A 19,936-nucleotide genomic window follows, 5' to 3' on the forward strand; every position below is an offset into this window, starting at 1 on the left:
CCCCTAGTACTCTGTCTGAGTTCAATGCCAACGCCATCGTAGACAACTACTCTACTCTACCCTATGTGGAGGTGGTCGGAGCTCCATATCTTATCGCCGTGTGGAGCCGGGGCATCTTTAGTCTTGCAAGGAGCAGTCAATTCCCCTCAACAACACCCACTCCCGAGGTCCGCTTTCGCTCAAACTCTCGCGCTTGACATGTACGATACACCCCCACGACCTATCGCAGGCTAAGAGTTCCCCAAAAGAGACTGGTCGAACCGGGTAGATGCAGCAGAACTCGAGCGAGACCGACCAGAGGAGCGGTAAGCGCACATCGATCGGCAAGAGGAAGCTTCCTGAGCAGGGAGAGCAAACGCCGCCGCAGACGCAAAAGACCATCTCTCAGCTCCTCTCCCATAATTCGCGCGACCACTTATCTCCGGGCGCCTCTCCCTCTACGAAACGCTCCCGTCTATCTCACTCCCCCTCCCGTCCGGCATCAGGGCGCCCGGCCTCGCCGAACAAGATGTACAACTTCTCCGGCTCACCACCCAAGAATGGCGCCGCTTTTCTTCGAGCGAACCCGGGCGCGAGTAATGTCCCTCCCGTCAAGGCGCAAGCATTCACCGCGAACAACCGCCAGAATGCCTTTAGTCCTCATGGCGGGGCCAAGAAGCTGGTTGTTAAGAACCTTCGGACCGGGTCTCGGGCCAACCATGAGCCTTATTTCACCAAGACATGGGCCCAGCTCAACACGGCATTAGCGGCGATCTTCGAAGGCAGGAAACCTGAGGTATCTCTGGAGGAGCTTTACAAGGGTGCGGAGAATATTTGCCGACACGAACGGGCGTCCTTGCTGGCCAAGAAGGTCCATGACAAATGCAAAGAATATGTGGCTGGGAAACTACGGGATAACCTGGTATCCAGAGCAGGTGGTGGAACTGATGTCGATACATTGCGGGCAGTGATTGAGGCATGGTCGGCATGGCATTCAAGACTCGTATGTTTCCCGACCCATGAGCGTAGGCCACACCATTATACTGACAACTCTAGATTACTGTCCGATGGATCTTCTATTACCTTGACCAGTCATTCCTTTTACACTCCAAGGAGTTCCCGGTGATACAGGAGATGGGACATATCTTATTTCGCTCTCATATTTTTACCGATCCAAGCCTCAAGCCCAAGATCTCACAAGGCGCCTGTGACCTCATTGCGGCTGACAGGGGCACAGAAACCACCGTTCTACCGGATCCCACCCTTCTCCGGGCTGCCGTCGAACTTTTTCACAATCTCGATGTCTACAGCAGCGAATTCGAGCCTTTGTTCATCAATGAGACAGAAAAGTTCGTCGCATCGTGGGCTCAACGGGAAGCGGGAGGGTATTTGGCCTCTTATGTTGATAATAGTCATCGTTTGATCGAACGGGAAGTGGAACGGTGTGAGCTGTTCTCTCTCAACCGAAGTACGAAACAGAAATTGTCCGAACTACTCGACGAGATATTGGTCCTCAGGCATGAAGATATCCTCCTTGGCCAGACGGAGATCCTCGGCCTACTGCGATCGAGCAATAGAAAAGCTCTCAAACAATTATACAGCCTTCTTAACCGAGAAGGTCTTGCCAACAAGCTCAAACCAGCCTTCAGCGCATACATAATCGAAGAAGGATCAAGTATTGTGTTCGATGAAGGCAAGGAGGCCGAGATGGTGACTCGTTTATTGCAATTCAAGCAAGAACTCGACGAGACCTGGATCAAGTCTTTTGATCGAACCACTGAGTTAGGAGACACCTTGCGAGAAGCCTTCGGCAAGTTCATGAATATGAGTAAGCCAAGCGATGCCACAGGTGGTACGGACAACCCGAAAACGGGGGAGATGATCGCGAAGCATGTCGATCGTTTGCTGAAGGGCGGTTGGAAATTACCATCCGGTCAACAAGGCGCAACAATGGCAGACGAAGATGCGGAGATTGATCGACAGCTTGACCAGGCACTGGACCTCTTCCGGTTTGTGCAGGGTAAGGCCGTTTTCGAGGCATTCTATAAGAATGATCTCGCCCGTCGTCTTCTTATGGGACGCAGTGCCAGTAATGAGGCTGAGAAGAGCATGCTTGTTCGGTTGAAGAAAGGTCTGTACGATCCAAAATCTTCTTTCCAAATTGAACTAACAATGTTATCTTTTTTTAGAATGTGGACCCAATTTTACGCACAACCTTGAGTCCATGTTTAAAGATATGGAGGTGGCGCGCGATGAGATGGCTGCTTACAAGAATCTGCAACGAGAGCTTCCTCGTAAAAATCGCGCCCCCATCGATCTTGATGTTAGTGTACTCTCAGCTGCCTCGTGGCCGACATACTCCGATGTCCCAGTCCGGATCCCGCCCAGTGTTGCGACATCCATCAGCAACTTCGAAAGCTTTTATCACAATAAGCACACAGGTCGCAAGTTGACCTGGAAGCACCAGCTTGCTCACTGTCAATTACGGGCACATTTCCCCAAAGGAGTGAAGGAACTGGTAGTCAGCTCATTCCAAGCGATCGTACTGATCTTGTTCAATGACGTCACCGACGGTGAAACATTGAACTATGCAGCCATCCAGGAAGCGACTGGACTTTGTAAGTGGAGATTGGTTTAGAAGGTCCCAAATCCAACTAACATTATCCGCAGCGGACCCGGAACTAAAGCGAACGCTACAATCACTTGCTTGTGCCAAATATCGCGTCCTTGTCAAGAATCCGAAGGGCAAGGATGTGAACAAGACGGATGAGTTCTCGTACAACACAGGATTCAGCGACCCCAAGATGCGGATCAAGATCAACCAAATCCAGCTCAAGGAAACCAAGGAGGAGAACAAATCCACACACGAGCGCGTGGCGGCGGATCGACACTTCGAGACTCAGGCCGCCATTGTGCGGATTATGAAGAGCCGCAAGACGATCAAGCATCAAGAATTGATTGTGGAGGTGACGGAGGCTACCCGCAGCCGAGGCATGCTACAACCGGCTGAGATCAAAACCAACATTGAGAAGTACGTTATCACTCCCCTGTTCTGATTTCCCTTGTCGATATACTAACTATGAGCAGGTTGATCGAGAAGGACTACATTGAACGAAGCGATAACAACACCTACGTCTATCTCGCATAGAGAAAGTCAGAAAGTTAAGCCCCAAGCAGCCCACCGGAACACGAAATGTGTGGGGCCACGCTTTTCGAATGGAGGATCTGTTCAATTGACCTGATAGCGGGCTCAAGGATCTCGGATCCCTGGAGGGAGTAATTTGTGGCGTGTGGGAGTACACACCGGGTAGTCTTTTCACGATGTCCGATGGATAATGATGGCGTTTCATGGCCATCAAACCTACTTAGTATTTAACATGATATTTCTTTTCATGATCTTGTGACTTGTTGTTTTCCGGACCAGACAAGTGTAAAGTCGGAGTAGCTCCGATCCGCCGAGTCGCAAAGATCCAGGCTCGGCCGTTGCCGATATCCCCGGCCACTCGCCGACCCCATCAATTGGAGCCCTGGAGTGTTCCGACCGCGGTAGAAGGGATTCTAGAAAGATCGCAGAAGAACGTGCGTAATGAGAGTAGTAGTACAATGCAAGAGGGTTCACTGTGGTGATCCCCAGCTAAAATTGCAAATCCGCGCATAGTACGGAGTACTGGTGGTGGAATATTTCGACTCAAATCAGCTACGGAGGACATTGAAGTACAAAGGAATTAATGCTGGGCAAATTCCTGGAGTATTTTGTATCAATTGAATCGAATATTCCCAGAACAAAAAAAAACTGAAGGGAAATAGAGTACTGGTCGGTGCGCGGACCTTTCGGGGAAGCTTCTCTCGGGACAGCAGCAGCTCAACGACCAACCCAGGGTCAGTGGCCAACCATTGCAGGCATTGCAAGCACTGGGAGCACTACGAGTACTGAGTACTCGGGCGAGACCTCAGTAGGAACTGCAACCGGGTGCAGCGGTGAGTCTCGGACGACAAGTTGCCACCAGAACTTAGGGTACCTGGTGGATGGCGGGATGTCCGCACAGGGTAATCCGAGATGTCCGAGCCAGACCGGCATGTGGATGGATGTGGATGAAGAGGTGGATGTGGATGCAGTCATCGTGGCCGATCTGCTTGTCCATGTGAGCAAATAGAAGAAGGAAAAGAAAAATCGGATCATTGGCGAAGCTGGGCCAGACATAAAGAGCTGGGACTGCCCTCGTTGACAGCTTTGACTTCTTTTTTTCCTTTTCTTCTTGCTTCCTCTCCCATATACATACTCCGCATCTAGTGTAAACCATTGCACCATCCCCCCCTCTCAAAATACCCAATTTCTCCTGTAAGTCTTTTATTGTCATCCCTACAGCTTGACACTTCACATTTATCTCCCCATCTGCCCCCGATCGCTGTGTTGGCAACTAACCATCCTGGCAGCTTCGCCTGCGTCACCCCCCACTTTTTTCCCCGCTTCGCTCAAAGTCCAGCACGCCCCCATACTATTCTGTTCCAGCTCGTGACGAGAATAGTTTGAGCTTTGACTTAACACCCTTGGTTGTGCCAATCGCTACAGTTTCAAAGGTTGTGCAACCAGTATATTGAACCGACATTACATATTCGACGGCCCGTTACATATTGCAAATTCCAGCCTGGAGAACTTGATCTTGAACAAGAAAAACCAATTCACGACCAGACGAATAACACGGGCTAAACTTGAAACTTGAGACTTGCGAGATCCAACAAAATGCAGAGTAAGTTCAAGTTCACTCCAATGTGAGGGGGTTGTCCCACCAGTACCTGGGGGAGTCTACCAAGGTTACTCCTAGTAGTACTATATTTTCTCCCGCACAACTTCAAGTTCAACTTCCCCGTGGCCAAGACCGTACTTGAATGCAGCGGACTAACCGTCTTTCTAGCCAAGCACTTCTTTACCGACCCAAACCACCTGGTTTTGACCGCACTGAATTCCCTGACCCTGACCAACCCGTCCCTTGCATTGGATGTTGAGAACAAGATTGTCTTCCGCCGGCCGGATGCGCCCCGCAAGCCAAACAAGGTTTCCATCGTCACTGGTGGTGGTTCCGGCCACGAACCTGCCTTTGCTGGCTTTGTCGGCCAGGGTCTTTGTGATGCTGCCGTAGCCGGTACCATCTTTGCTTCTCCTTCCGCCGAGCAGATCCGCAGAACTGCCATTGATCGCGTCCCTACTGACCAGGGCGTGCTGATCATCCCCAACAACTACACCGGCGATGTCCTCAACTTTGGTATGGCGACTGAGAAGTCGCGGGCGGCCGGTATTAAGACTGAGTTCTTTGCCATGGCCGACGATGTTGGTGTTGGCCGAACTAAGAGTGGCAAGGTTGGTCGTCGTGGTATTGGCGGTGGTATCCTGATCTTGAAGTTGGCCGGCGCTTTGGCCGAAGCTGGGTAAGTCACTACCAATTGCTGGTAGAAAGCAAATGCTAACATGCTTTAAAGTGGTAATTTGGACCAAGTCTATCGTCTTGTCCAGCAGACCAACGACAACCTCGTGTCCATTGGTTCCTCTCTGCAACATGTCCACGTCCCTGGCCGCGGTGTCCCCGAAGATTCCATCGCCAGCGACGAAGTCGAAGTCGGCATGGGTATTCACAACGAGCCCGGATCTCACCGTACCAAGTTCGAGTTGGTTGGACTGGTCACAACCATGCTCCGCCAGCTGCTCGACCCTAACGACTCAGACCGCGCATACATCAAATACACCCCCAAGGATAAGTTTGTCCTTTTGATCAACAACCTGGGTGGTGTCAGCCCTATTGAGCTTTCTGGCATTCTTGATGAGGTCCACCGCCAGCTTACTGGCAGCTACAACATCAAGCCTGTCCGTGTCATCCAGGGCTCCTTCCTAACAAGTCTTAACGGACTGGGATTCAGTATTTCGCTGCTTAAGCTCGAAGACACTGGCCTCGGCGCCGGAAAATCGATGCTCGAGCTCTTGGATGCTCCTGCTGAGGCCACGGGATGGTCCAACCCAATCCCCACCCCTACTTGGGAGAACCGCAACGACAGCCCAGTTCAGCTGAAGAACTCCAACTTGGGCCATGAGAACCCCAGCAACCTGAAGCGTAAGCAATAACCGCAACCCCAACTCCCTCCCCACCATCTCGCAATCAACAATCAGCTAACTCAAATACCAGTGGACCCCGCCGTCGTGAAGAAGGTCCTCAGCGCCGGTCTGAAACGCGTCATCGCCGCCGAGCCTGAGGTCACCCGCTTCGACACAATCGTTGGCGACGGCGACTGCGGTATCGGCCTGAAGCGAGGCGCCGAAGCCATCCAGAAGCTCCTCGACACCGCTCCGCTGACCGACGACATCGTCAACACGGTCAACCAGATCGTCAACGTCGTCGAAAACGTCATGGACGGTACCTCTGGTGCCATCTACGCCATTTTCCTGAATGCCTTGGCCCATGGCCTCCGCGACCAGGACAAGGGCTCCGCACTCCCGGCCTCAACCGAAGTCTGGGCCAAGGCATTGAAGCACTCCGTCAACGCCCTGGCCAAGTACACCCCCGCCAAACCGGGTGACCGTACTCTCATTGACTCCCTGGTGCCGTTCTGCGATACTCTCTTCGATACCAAGGATATCCGTGGCGCGGCTGCTGCGGCTGAGAAGGGTACCGAGTCTACTAAGAGCATGAAGGCTAGTCTGGGCCGCTCGGTGTATGTCGGTGGTGAGGAGGAATGGGTTGGCAAGGTGCCTGATCCCGGTGCCTATGGTCTCAGTGAGTTCTTGTCTGGACTTGCGGACTCGGCTTAAATGCCTTTCTCCTCGTATAAATAGCCATATACCTGATTCCTCGGCCCTCTGTGGGGTTTTGTTCTAATATAATTTCATGACGGTGATGACAATGAAAGCTTCAAGTTCCAAGGTTTAAGGTCTCAAGTAGACTTTAGGCCCCATGGTTATAATACTAGTACCCTTCAAGTTTGATTCTACTAAGAACAGATAGGTGCCCAGGTGTCTGCTTGAAAACTTTCACAATATTGGATACATTAGTAGGGAGAATAACCAAATCACTAGATCCTCTGCCCAGGCGCCAGGCGGGGTCACGCCGGTAGTAGCAAAATATTTAGACAAGCCCTTGAGTACAAGTAGTAGTCAGTAGTACTAGTAGCACTACCTGTACCGGGACTATTCCAATCTGGGAATGTTAGTACTAGTATGAACTTGAATTCCCCACTTCTGAGGTCTCGGCGGCAGATTGCGGCTTAAAAACGGACCCCAAAAACAACCTTGGAACTTGAAAACCTTGGAACAATCCCTCAAAAACTACCCTCCATCTGGTATTTCTCTCGATGACCGCCTGCCAGCGTTGAACTAATTATCGAAGCTGCGTCGAGATGAGCAATAACCAGATGAGTCTGTCTGAGTTGCCACCGGAGATATTGTGTCACATCTTCAAATCTGTCGGTTTCACCCACGCCCAGGTTGACAACAAGTGCCCTGCCCTAATCATAGACAAACCATCTAGCTCCCCTCTCGGGATGATCTCGGAAAAGTGTGCAGTGTATCAAAGTCGTTCGATAGACTCGCGACCCCGATCATGTACCGGTCCGTTATTTTCCACAGGGCGACGTCTAGTAGACGCGATTGGTTGAAATTCCCCAACGATGAAGATGTTGCGGATCAAGATGAAGCAGATGATCTTTCATTTGGTATATTTTATCGGCTGCTCGACGATAGAAATGAGGTACTGAGGGCATTTGTGCACCAAATCACAGTGGAAGACTTCCCTCACTCATCTGGTGAAAAGCTTGCTCGTCACAAATTACAGGGTCCTCAAAATCTTCTGGCTGAGCTGGTGAAGAAACTGCCAAACCTTGAAGCTCTTTAGTAAGTAAGCCGATTTTTCCAGGGCCGGGACGTCGAATTTTTCAGGCAACTGACCTCATCTCTGTACTCAGCTTCGAAGGGTCACGGTCTCTTCCAATGTCAGAAGAGTTGGTGGAGGTATTTCTCAACCACGAGAGATCTCCGAAGCTATTCCTGCATGGAGAACGTGGGCATACACCAATAAGTATTACTATGCCATTTGTACAGGAGATTCGTACCTCGGTCGATGCTAGAGCTTCTGAACCCAGAATGCGTGCCCTTGACGACCCGGATGCCGAACCCTTCGAGCCGCAAAGACTCGACATGCACGCGCTATTTTCTGCTTACCCAAACATTGAAAGTCTTTCGGTATCGATCAATCGATTGCGAGGGGGTTGTATGATGGGCTCGGCTCTTTCTACGCGGATATCTGGGCCCACCCTAGAGACCACGTTCCCGCCGCTGCGAAGCCTTTCACTGAGCGGCTACAATATAGCTCAGGATGAAGAAGACCAGCCCCTTTGGACTGAAAAGTTTCCCTGGGATAAGTTGCGATCACTCACTCTCGGTCACCAATTAAACCCGGGGTTTTTCAAGGCAGCTACTGGCAAAGTACACCATTTGAAACGGTTCAAGATAACTAGCTACGGGAATCCCAGCTCTTGTAAGGACCTCGACGCGTTCTTGTTGTCCTTCCATACTCTGGAAAGTCTCACTGCTAAAGGGACGGTTCCGTCCTTGGTTGCTATGGCTCATCATTCCGACCTGGAGCATCTTTGTCTTCACTCAATTGAGAAGCCTGACGAGGAAAGGATATCCCTGAGTGCAAAGGAAATGAAAGCTTTGGATCGGCAACACCCTCACCTCAAGAGCTTAGAGCTCGATATAGACCCACATGATGGCGAATGGGTAAGCTTTGGGCAGGATGTGTTATTTCGAGTCATTAAGCTAATCTGTTACTATTGTTCAGCCCGACGATATAGTCAAGGCTCTAGCAACGAGTTTCAAGGATATTCGACAGCTGTCCATTCATGTCGGACTGAGACTCTCGCACCTGATAACCATATGTAATGCTGACAGAAAATTGAATGATGTACTCGGTATTAGGAACAATCAGGCTTTCAAGTCCGTATTGACGGATGAAAAAGCACAGGCTTTTGCAAAACGATTTTTTGAATGCAGAGGTCCGTCAAACTTGAAGAAAATCACGCTACAGACAGGCGAAGATCTGCGCTGGTTTCCGCAATGGGCTCCTCGGTACGCCGATGCAGAGAAACACTATGCTAAGATATTTGAAGCTTATCCGCCCCTCCACCAGGGCGATGAGCCACGCCTCGAGGAGCTAATGAGTGATTCTGCCCGTTTCATGAAGACGATGATATCTATGCGCTCAAATCGTTGGGTAGAGAAGCCTTCACGACTCAGCAGGGCTCCCCGAGTACTTCAGGCGTCGAGGTTTCCAAGCGTCGTCTAGTCAAGTGTAAATAGAAAAACCTATGTATATAGCTGCGAGTAATAATTTGACAAAATCAAATCAGAGCACTCGCATCAGACTCACTGGGGGTTTCAGTATTACGATAGTATACATGACTAGAAAATTGAGTAATTCGCAGGTGATGAAAAATGCAAGAGACGATCTCTACGATCATTCAATAATCCATTGCTAACCACCTCTGCTCCAAGCTAAGACGCCACCCGAAACAACAGCCCAAGAACAAGGTAAAAGAATCCAAACCAATGAACGCCGGAGTTTTCTCTTGATCACTCATCCGTTTTCCAAGGAGTGAGGTGCATGCGGACCGAGACGTGAAAAGCAGAGCGAAAAAAAATGGCTCAATCAAAGTTACATACGAATGTCACCTCATGAGACAAATATGCTGGTTTGTGCGAGTTGCCTAGCGATGACGAGCAGAGAAGCAAGGGCGAGAGGGAGAAAAAAAAGATTCGTAGGGTTAAAGTAAAATAGAGGGTATCGAGATCGATTACATGATTGGGGTCCTTTTTTTTCTTCCGCAGGGCACAGACTTTTCTTGGATGATGCGATGCAAGTAGGAGATTCAACCGCCCCGCAGATCCGATTTAATAGAGAGGGATATGCGACGAGGAGGGGCGGAACAGGTGCGCATAGTAGGCGATGAGATAAAGTACTCAGCTGAGCAAAACCAGGATGACGGAATCACCACGCAGGAACCTAGAAGAGTATTAGCAGGGCGCAAGAATAGTTGTTGAGACTGCCATAGAAGCAGGTTGCGAAAGCAAATTGCAAGTGGAGAGCTTTCTGGGAGGTCCATTGGGGGCAGATCACTCACATCTTGCTGACGAAACGGTCCTTGTTCACACCCTTGCTCTTGCTGCCCTTGGGCTTCTCAGTCCACATCTCCTTCACGTTCTCGAGAACCATGTTGCAGTGTCGGTCAAAGGCCTTAACACGGGCCAGGAGCTTGCGGTTGTTGCGGCAGGAGATCAGGACCTGAGTGTGTGAGCGGGTGGCGGTCTGCAGGAGAGAGAGCGGGCCGGCGGTGAGCTCGTGCTCTTCGACGAGGGCAACCTCATATTCGCTGTTGAGATGCGCGATGCACGATTAGTTTTCTGTATGTTTCACGCATGCATCGGAATGTGGCAGGGGAGGGGGTCTGGGTCTTTCTAGGGTTTGAAGATTCAAACCCCGCACTTGTCGGACTAGGCAGAAACCAGGGAGAAGGGAAGAGAGAAAAAACGTGTCGTGGAATTGATAGTCATCATATTGGAGAAACCGGGATGGATGGAACATACGTGAGCTCGCTCTTCGGCTTGTTGAGCAGATCTCTGTAGGGGTTTGGTCAGCCAATTGAAAAAGCGGGGGTGAGTCATAGAGAACGAACTGAATCTTGGGGTCCGGAGCTGTCGACATGGTGTGTAGGGATGGGGGATATAAAAGGGCCTAGAGGTCTGGCTGGTGGTCGATGATTCCCGCGACTTGAGGTTTAACGTCACGTGAGAGGAGCCACGACTGTTTCTGCCTGAGTGCCTGATGTCTGCCTAGTGGATCAGGCCATTAACCCAGGGAACTACTAGCAGAACTACTAGCGTGTAAGCCGCACGCGATTGGCTGTCACGTCGCGTACACGCTTGTTTGCGAGATCGTCGGATAGCTTCAACCGCGCATGCAAGGCTTCTCATTTAAACCTCCCCCAGCCATCCTTTCACTCACCGTCTGCAGGTGCTGCAGCTCCCTTTTGATTTTGCCCTTTCCTCCTTCACCCCCCCTTCCTCTCACTTAGTCACTTTTGGTAAGAGCGGTCTATTCTCATCTATCCTATTTGAGAATTCTTACCTGTCAATCACCGACTAACATTCCAGTCCTGCAGAGACTGCTCCACTACCCTGCTGCATAACCGACCTTTTCTCCCGGACGACGAGATATTTCCCAGTATTCCACGCGGGGCATTGGCTCATTTCGATCGGTCCTTTTCCCGAATGCTACCTGAAGTGCATTGATTATCGATTATCGATTATCGATCCTATTCCTCCTACCGGCCCTACCTCGAATCCCCACCTCCCCTGCAACGACTTGCATTGTCCCCTGTCTCCTTATACCTATCTCGGATCCCCTCTTTTCTCCCTTCTCATTTATTCCTCCGCCAACACTGTCGCCGATTCTCCAATTTTCTCGTGCATGGTGAACTACCAGAGTTTTGTGAGATGGAATCTCAGGACGGAATCACCGTCCGCCCCATGAGGCGTATGGATCCTTATTCTTGCCATGAGTGTTTGGAATGGAAGCTAAACAAGAAAATCAAACAGTGAAGGTTCTCTACACATTCGACAACGACAATAAAACCAACTGTCTCGCTCGGTGGCCTCACGTGCTCGATATTCAGACTGCCTATCTGGACGAACAAACCCAGATCGGAGTGATTGAGTTGAAAACATGCATTCAGGCAATTGTGTCCGCCAGGTTCGAATTCTCTCTCTCCCCTATATTGAATTCCAATTGAATACTTATATGCAACTGTTTAGTCCCGAGTTGGTGGCTCAGCTGGGCAAGGACTACACCGTTTACGCTTATGATTACTCGGAATACGAAACCCCCCTGGTCGGTCAGGGAATGCTCTCCTGGGTTCTAGCGTCTGCTTCGCCAACACCCGAAGCTCCAGCCCATCAATCGAAAACTATGGTAACGGGTCGTGTGTGCAAAAATCCCCTCGGTCTTTTTACGAAAGGATCGGGGTCGGCCCAGGAGACCCTGGAGGTCAAACTACGATTAGTCCCGGTCCCCACCGTCATGCAAAGTCAATTTGTCGACAGCATGCAAACATATCGGCAGCTCAGCAATGTTATCCCTCACGACTTCGACGCCCAATCCTGGACGAACTTTGTGCGTCAAAATCCGGGTCTGCTGGAGCGTTCCCGAAGCAGCCAACAACTTGAATCTGCCTCCTCCCCGATGAACGGCTCGGGCATTGAACGCTTGCATCAACTACTCAGCGATGGAGCTACCCCGCGCGAATTCTCAAACTACCCTGGCAATGAATCAATTCGCTCTGTATCGCCCACCCATTCGTACTGTGCCCCAAGCCGGATATCTACTCCCGGCGGAACACGATCTTCAACACAACAACAGCCTTCTCAATCGAAAGGCTTCACATCTAACGACATGATTCGCCCGTCATCAAGTGCCTCTATGCGCGATAGTGACATTCAACCTTCAAGTTATCACCAACGAAGAGGATCTATCATGTCTGGCTACGGCAGTGGAGGAGAAGAGTCCACGGATCCTCAGCCTCGGAAAAGGGCGAAGGTCTACCAAGCAACTTGGCCTGGTAAATCCGACATGAACATTGAACGACAGCCAAGCTCCCTTAGAGTGCAAGCCAGCACAGCTGCTTCGGTCCGAATCCATCGCCCAACTCCGGTTAACCCTCTTCTTGTCGCTGAACACTCCAACGAAGAGCCTGTTCGTCCGCCTACCCCCATTTCACGCCCTGGTGACCATGCCCGACGAGCAAGACCCTCTTCGAGCTTGCTCCGTGAGTACTCTGTTCAAAGTTCATCCTCTTACATGTCACCCTACGCCCATAGTGATGACCTGCTCACTACGGACCAAACTTCACCTGATGACTCGCGCTATCAAGGTCTCTTTGAGACGTCATTCAGCATGCCATCGTCGCCTCCTGTTGTGGAGTACCGCTTCCCGTCCAAGTCGAGTCCCAACTTGCCTCCAATCTCTTTGGATACTGACTCTGGGTTCATGAGTGGTGGTTTGGATGACATGATGGACGATGCAACGACACCTGTCGAGGAAGTTCAAAGGACCGAGCCGAATGCTGATGACCAGAACCGATCTCGCTCTGTCCGGTCCGCTGTTCAGGCCACCTCTCCGGCCAGCACTACTGACATTATCCCCCCCGAAAACCAACGATTCGGCGTCTCAACACCCGACGAGTGCCAACGCTCGACGGCCGCTTCCACGGACGCAGTCATGCGCTTCTTCCAGACCTAGCTCACGAGCTGGCGCTCAATATACCCCGAAACAACTCGCCCCAGCCCCGATGTCCCAGAATGAACTCGAGCAGATGATAGCTACACTCCCCGCCAGTGACCCAGTCGGTCCTTCTCATCCCCCTCTCGTCCACGCCCAAACATGGGCTGGACCTATGAGTGACTGCTATGCCCAGACACCGGATGCATCAGCTCCACCTCAACCTCCTAAGAGTGGGAAAAACCGCAAAGGTGACTCGTCAAAGCAGGCCAAGAGAATCCAAACACGTCTAGAGTGTGCAGTAAGGGAAGGTCAGATGCCTCCTTACTGCGAGAACTGCGGCTCCATTGAAACGCCGACATGGCGACGGGCGTGGTCCAGGGAGTTTGACGGAGACGAAAACCTCGCGAAGAGCATGATGGTTAGCGAGCATCACTTGCTTTGGGAAGTAGTGGATAAGGACGACAATGATCAGGTCACGAAGTTCAAGATCTATAAGAAGACTCTTCTTGAAGAAGATAATGACTATATCCAAGTCCTCCTCTGCAATCCATGTGGCTTGTGGCTCTTCAAGGCTAAAAGTATGCGCCCGGAGAACAAGTGGAACAAACAACCCGCCGAAAAAATTGGCGAAAAGAGAAAGCGACCCTCTAGAACACGCAAACAGAGCGGAGGCCCTCTTTCTAAACCCCGCACTCGCAGCAAGGTTGCCACGAGCGAGGTTGCTGCCTCATCGCCAGCCCCGACAGAGGCATCGTCTGTACACCCCGAGGATGGCCCTACTCCTCAGGGGACTACTCCTCGGGGGACTACTCCTCAAGTGGAAAATGCACATGACGAAACTCATACCGAGGCCGAGGATTGTGAAGGATCTGCTAGCAAGCGTCGCCGAGCGAACAGCGCTGAACCACCTCGCTCTGCTGACTCTGTTAGGGGCCGCTGGGAAGGGCAAGATGCCGTTGAGGCCCTCAAGCTTGCAATTCAATCCAGCCCAGCAAGAAATATGGAATCACGAAAAATTCCTACGGCAGACGCTACTAAGCTTACTCCAAAGCCTGTACGCCGGGCGTTGTTTCAAGCGGGCCAGCAAGACGGCCCTTTGAGAGAGCTAGGTGCCTCATTCGTCAACAGCTGTTCTCCTCGACGCAGCCCTCGCATCGCTTCTACCTCCCACGACGATAAGCGCCAACAGGAAAAGGCAAACCAGGGACATGCTAACATTGACGATCTCTTTGAAAGTCCCTCCCTGGATTTCGACCTTCCGGTCAGCCCCACTCCCCGTCGACGCAATACCTGTGTCAATGTAATGCATGAGAGACGCCATTCTTTGCCTACAAACTCCCCCACCGCCAACAGAAAAAGAGAAGCTGGCGCGGCCGCAACTGCAGCCCGACTCACTGCGGAGCGTCTTCAGCGTGTCCAAGAGGGCCCTCAGTCTACTCCTCGCCAGAGTCGTTCACCCAATAAAAATGGTTCCACGACACTCTCCGATGGGGACCTTTACACGGATGCCTTCAACGCTCTTGATGGCATGATGCTCGACATCTTTGACGAGGCCAACCGTGGCACCCTTAATTTGGACGGAGTGAAGCTATCTGGCAACGACTGGGCGGACTGGCTTCCCTCAGACTATGTTTCCCCCACTGGATCTGAAGATGGTCCCGCTCCTTCAGAAGATTTGATCAATGTTATCCTCTCTGATCCCAGCGCCATGAAGGAGAACATACACCCTTCCGACTTCAACATCTTCAACTTCGATGATACCGATATCCCTGACTCCGGCTTCTTCAGCTCTGATGCCCTCCATGGAGACGGCCCGTCCAAGGTCCAGTCTATCCATGAGAACTCCAGTGGACAGGCAAACTCTCCTAATGCCTCAACACCACTTTAACTTGCTCTTTTACTTTGATGCTTTTTCTAGCGATGGCGTTCCGGTTGGGAGGTTGATTTGATTGCATACCACGTTCGTTTTAATACGCTTTGCATATTTGTCTAGTACACCATTTTCCTTTGACATGCTTTGAATGATGACAGATGTGCCTGCAGCGGACTTCGATGCCGCTCACTATGCGGATAGTGACTTGTTGCTTAGCACTCATACCCTTGCCTGTAGATTAGGCAACCCCCAACAAATTTTATGATCAATGAAAGAAATTCAAAAAAGAAAAATTCAAACCAAATTAGCTTCTGAACTTCACCACTTTGAAACGTATACAGTGAATCACGTAGTCCCGAGGTCAGAGCGTTGTTCGACATTCTCGCATTCAGAAACGTCAGGCTCTGCCGAAGCGGGGTTAGCCACTGGCATTTAAAGAAGGTTCTTCCTCTCTCCCAATATTGAAAGAGCCATAGAGATGACTCCACTCCCAAACTTAAGCCTGGACCTATGGCTCATGATTGGCGATCTTCTGGACACGACTTCAGTGAAACGACTTGCGCAAACGTCGAAGGCGCTATATGCAACTTGTGTGCCCATCCTATATTCGAAAGTCGATCTCAGTATCCACCATGCTGAGCCCTACAGTGAACATGATGTCCAGGGCATAATAATCCGCTGGCCAAAAGATGAGTCCATATTTGGTCGACAGAGCCTGTTCATGGACACGATATTCTATCAACCGAGCCTCGCAAAGCTTGTTCGATCCTTCGTCTGGAGTATGAGTCTGCACAGCACTTGTTCGCTTCCACAATGGGCATCCCGCGGTCCATCCAATAGAGAGGAATATGACAAGCCAGCAATTTACAACCTCGAAAACTCATACACTCTCTTCGAGCACCTGGAATGTGTAACCTCGGTCGACATATTCGGAGGCTACAGCCACGCTTACCCTAGCCGCGAGTTACCGTCTTTGTTTCCACGAGCTAGATCCATTCAACTGAGCGGGCAAATGCATTATGCACTTGCAAAAGTAATACTCCATGGTTCCGATAAAGCGCCGCTCCAATCCCTGGAGATTAACTATCTCCACGAAAGAGGACATACCCGTGACGGAAAAAACATACAGGGTACACGTAGAGGACGTCCCTGTTGCGAGACAAGTGGCCAACAAGAAGAAACCTGGGACACAGATGCTGATGATCCCCCTGAGCAACTACTTCCCGGCGACATGATCGGCCTCTTCACCACAGCTCTGCAGGCTCGCTGTGAGAATCTGCAGACCTTCCAATTACGCACCATCGGTAGCCCCATTCACCTCCCTTTCCATACGCCACCCGGATGGCGCTGGCGCTGGCGCGAGCTTCACAAGGAGCTTGCCGCATTCTTCAAGGCTGTTCACCCGCGAGAGATTAAGCTGATGTATGGAGCCCTTGGTCCTCTTCCTCGGGAGGATATCTATTCGCGCTATCGACAGCGCAGCTGTCTTGGGGGTACGGATCCTCAAATACATCAGAACGATCTGATTCCGATTTTGCTGGACGGCTGGCCAACGTTGAAAAGACTTGAAATCAAGGGTGGGCACCCTTCACAATGGTCACTTGTTCTGTCGAACGAGTTGAGATTTGATCGAAGCAGGCTTTCGAATGCAGAAACTGTAATTAATTTGGATAAGTGGGATTCATATGGAGGGCAGCTGAGAACATGGGATCCATTTTATAAAGGATTGGAGGATTCCTCCGGGGTAGACGGTCTTTGGTGGATTTCTAGGACGACAACCTGCAAAGATATGAGGTGCTTGATACCTACTAGGTAGGGGCATGTTCGTACTATCGGCCACAGGATAGGGTTGAGTTTGTTCAAGCTGTTATTCGCCATTATTTGAAATTGGGCTCGTCAAGCCTACTGGAGTATGTCTTGGTGGGTTTCACAATGGCAGCCATGGAGTTGAAGAGAGAGAGAAACGTCTTTTCTGCATAGAGTATCGATGAAAAGGAAAGACTCGGATACACCTCCGAGGTAAAGCAACGCTACTTTAATCCGTAAAAAGTCCAAATATGGGCTAAGAACTCGTGCATCTCAAAGGACGCCCATCCGGCTGAAGGGGACCTGGGTTGGTCAAACTTGTCGCATATGCATTCATTCACCATCCGTAGGCATCATTCACTCGCCATCGTAAAAGATCGACTTGAAGCGGTGGGTAGCTTCAACGACCTGCTCATAGGTTCGGTAGTCTATGGGGAAGAAGGACACGAAAAACGTTAGTTAATGTTCCCGATTCAAGTCTCTCGAAATCGAGGGCACTCACCAGAATCGGCAGGGTTACCCCAGTCCGTCGTTCCCAAAACGCGAACACCAAGACCCTGACAAATAAATGTATATGTCAGCTATCAACTGAAACACTGGACGTTCCCTGGCTCGCATGTCCATATCGCAGAATTCCATATATCAATCCAAACATACCTGTCCGCCCTCTAGATCAGCAACCTTGCCCACAACCTCAATCATCTTCCCCATCTGCAGGTGCGAATCGGGCTTCAGGATGAGAGTGACATCGCCGTTGTTACCGCATGTGATGGTTGCGGTGTCGCCGCGGAGGGAGCTCACCGTACCGAGAATACGGATGGTGTGAGTTGAATGCCGCCCGGCGCTGGAGGGGTGAAAGGCGTTGAGGTGGGAGGGGAGGATGCGGGGAGTTTGGAGGGACATTTTGGCGGGTGGGTGTGTACGTCCAAAAAACACTTTGGCTTCGTAGGATTCGTAGGAACTCTCGACGCGGTGCGCGGGACGCGTGGTCACGTGTGCCCATCTAGAAAGTATAGACATTGGCATTTTTAGCAGGCCTGTGTAAGTATTTATTCTGTTAGAGATACTATTTTGAATGTTCGGAATTTTCTTTTTTCTTTCTTCTTTCTTTTCTAAAAAAGAAACTAGGGCAAAGGGTTTCAGCAACGCTACTTTGCAGCTTCAAGCTGTAGAAAAAGACAGGTGGGAACGTAAGGTCATGAGGATCTCTCGTACAAAGTGTTCATAATACTACCCTAAAATATCAGGGGTGAAATTGAAAGCTAGCACCCTTTTGAGCCGCTAAAAGACCGAATATATCAAAATCATCCTTTGAGAACCTAATGCGATTTGTCGCTATAGTACCCCATCACGTGACTATCAATTTCAATCTGAAGCTCTGCTTCCTACGCTGGTTCAAACCAGCAACTCTGAACCTCACGACACAAGAGCAGTCTGGATAGAAACTCCAATGGATATCTGGCTTCTATAATACGACCACACTATTGCGACACTCGGCCTCTCCTCGCACCTCATTTCACCTCCATATCTCAGCCATGCCTCCTCCGCTTCCCTCCCACCACCGCGGGATGACCGCAAACCCGCTTAAGCCTGTCGGTCGGTACCGACCAGGAAAGGCGGTCGCCGAGGAGGACTCATCTTCCGAAGAAGAGGAGGAGGACGATGTTGAGGCGCAACAAGAAGCAGAAATAAGACGACAGGCCGAAGCGCGACTCCGACGACAGCAAGCTCCCAAGGCCAGCTCATTCCCTGCAGCGGCGGTACCCAAGCTCGAAGAACAAGAAGATGACGAAGAAGGATTCGTCACTGAGGATGAAGAGGACGACGAGCCCGCGCCCGCAAAAGCTCCGCAAAAAGCTGCACCAGCAGTACAACCCGACACCCCAGAAGTTTCAGCGCCTAAGATCACACCTGTAGCCAAGGCACAGGAAAGCGAAGAAGAATCAGAGGAAGAAGAGGAGAGCTCGGAAGAGGAAAGTAGCTCAGAGGATGAGGCGCCACGGAGGATGCTCATTCGACCTACGTTCATTAAGAAAGACAAGAGAGGCAATGCTGCCGGACAAGATGCCGGCGCACAATCACAACCAGCTCCCGGTGCGACAGACCCCGCAGCAGATGACGAGAAGCGTCGAGCACAGCGTCAGGAGAAAGCAGATCAACTAGTACGGGATCAACTCGAGAAGGAAGCCATTGCGCGCTCTGCTGGAAACCGGGCCTGGGATGACGATGAACTCGTGGAGGCCGACGAGGAGGAAGCAATTGATGATCGCGACGGCCTCGACCCAGAAGCAGAATACGCGGCATGGAAATTACGAGAATTGAAGCGCGTCAAACGTGAGCGCGAATCAATCGAAGAAGCCGAGAAGGAACGCGAAGAAATCGAGCGACGCCGCAACCTCACCGCAGAGGAGCGAGATGCCGAGGACCGCGAGTTCATAGCGAAGCAGAAGGAGGAACGAGATGCCACGCGCGGCGAGACTGGATTCATGCAAAAATATTTCCACAAGGGTGCTTTCTTCCGCGACGATTTGGAGCGCGAGGGAATTGATCAGCAGAACGTGATGGGTCGGCGATTTGCAGACGACGTCAACCGCGAAACGCTTCCTCAGTACATGCAGATTCGCGATATGACCAAGCTTGGAAAGAAAGGTCGGACTCGTTACCGTGATCTCAAGTCTGAGGATACAGGTAACTTTGGCGAGGGTTACCAGAATCGACGACGAGATAATGCTCCACCGATTGGCGTTACAGACGAGCGATTCATGCCTGATCAGGGCGATTCCCGTGGGCCTCAGGGACCGACAGGAGCCAATGCCAGTGCGGTCCGCTCGAGGCGCATGTCCAGATCTAGATCACGCTCTCCACGACGAGATCGGTCTAGAGAGCGGCGGAAACGCAGCCCCTCGCCATATGAAGATCGGGACAAGCGCCGGCGCGTGGAGAGTTCTTCATGAGCAGCTTT

General features: G+C 51.1%; 8 protein-coding genes across 8 annotated transcripts; 6 read left to right on the forward strand and 2 right to left on the reverse strand.

The window, feature by feature from the left end:
* Positions 1-268: 268 nt before the first annotated feature.
* N7481_010714 (cullin family protein) lies at positions 269-3,127 on the forward strand (the record flags this gene model as incomplete). Its single annotated transcript, XM_057269933.1, has 5 exons — positions 269-982; positions 1,036-2,110; positions 2,169-2,597; positions 2,650-3,010; positions 3,067-3,127. The coding sequence occupies 5 exons, from the start codon at positions 269-271 to the stop codon at positions 3,125-3,127; spliced, it is 2,640 nt and encodes an 879-aa protein (XP_057117107.1).
* A 1,593-nt stretch (positions 3,128-4,720) lies between these two features.
* Positions 4,721-6,775, forward strand: N7481_010715 (uncharacterized protein; the record flags this gene model as incomplete). Its single annotated transcript, XM_057269934.1, has 4 exons — positions 4,721-4,727; positions 4,893-5,403; positions 5,455-6,080; positions 6,153-6,775. The coding sequence occupies 4 exons, from the start codon at positions 4,721-4,723 to the stop codon at positions 6,773-6,775; spliced, it is 1,767 nt and encodes a 588-aa protein (XP_057117108.1).
* A 787-nt stretch (positions 6,776-7,562) lies between these two features.
* Positions 7,563-9,305, forward strand: N7481_010716 (uncharacterized protein; the record flags this gene model as incomplete). The annotated part of the gene is made up of 3 exons (XM_057269935.1): positions 7,563-7,852; positions 7,924-8,740; positions 8,802-9,305. The coding sequence occupies 3 exons, from the start codon at positions 7,563-7,565 to the stop codon at positions 9,303-9,305; spliced, it is 1,611 nt and encodes a 536-aa protein (XP_057117109.1).
* Positions 9,306-9,979: 674 nt separating this feature from the next.
* Positions 9,980-10,721, reverse strand: N7481_010717 (mRNA splicing protein SMD2; the record flags this gene model as incomplete). Its single annotated transcript, XM_057269936.1, has 4 exons — positions 9,980-10,022; positions 10,141-10,389; positions 10,604-10,636; positions 10,693-10,721. The coding sequence occupies 4 exons, from the start codon at positions 10,719-10,721 to the stop codon at positions 9,980-9,982; spliced, it is 354 nt and encodes a 117-aa protein (XP_057117110.1).
* A 791-nt stretch (positions 10,722-11,512) lies between these two features.
* On the forward strand, positions 11,513-15,183 carry N7481_010718 (putative GATA transcription factor (Ams2); the record flags this gene model as incomplete). The annotated part of the gene is made up of 4 exons (XM_057269937.1): positions 11,513-11,552; positions 11,615-11,768; positions 11,831-13,168; positions 13,257-15,183. The coding sequence occupies 4 exons, from the start codon at positions 11,513-11,515 to the stop codon at positions 15,181-15,183; spliced, it is 3,459 nt and encodes a 1,152-aa protein (XP_057117111.1).
* Positions 15,184-15,646: 463 nt separating this feature from the next.
* Positions 15,647-16,984, forward strand: N7481_010719 (uncharacterized protein; the record flags this gene model as incomplete). Its single annotated transcript, XM_057269938.1, has 1 exon — positions 15,647-16,984. The coding sequence occupies one exon, from the start codon at positions 15,647-15,649 to the stop codon at positions 16,982-16,984; it is 1,338 nt and encodes a 445-aa protein (XP_057117112.1).
* A 347-nt stretch (positions 16,985-17,331) lies between these two features.
* On the reverse strand, positions 17,332-17,877 carry N7481_010720 (putative ssDNA binding protein Ssb3; the record flags this gene model as incomplete). The annotated part of the gene is made up of 3 exons (XM_057269939.1): positions 17,332-17,402; positions 17,477-17,531; positions 17,632-17,877. The coding sequence occupies 3 exons, from the start codon at positions 17,875-17,877 to the stop codon at positions 17,332-17,334; spliced, it is 372 nt and encodes a 123-aa protein (XP_057117113.1).
* A 632-nt stretch (positions 17,878-18,509) lies between these two features.
* On the forward strand, positions 18,510-19,928 carry N7481_010721 (microfibrillar-associated 1 family protein; the record flags this gene model as incomplete). The annotated part of the gene is made up of 1 exon (XM_057269940.1): positions 18,510-19,928. One exon carries the CDS (start codon positions 18,510-18,512, stop codon positions 19,926-19,928), a length of 1,419 nt encoding a protein of 472 aa, XP_057117114.1.
* Between the last annotated feature and the right edge of the window lie 8 nt (positions 19,929-19,936).

The sequence above is a fragment of the Penicillium waksmanii genome (genome assembly GCF_028829765.1).
Source record: "Penicillium waksmanii strain IBT 27052 chromosome Unknown utg000009l:1.0-4314994.0:1.0-4318279.0, whole genome shotgun sequence".
Lineage (NCBI taxonomy): Eukaryota > Fungi > Ascomycota > Eurotiomycetes > Eurotiales > Aspergillaceae > Penicillium > Penicillium waksmanii.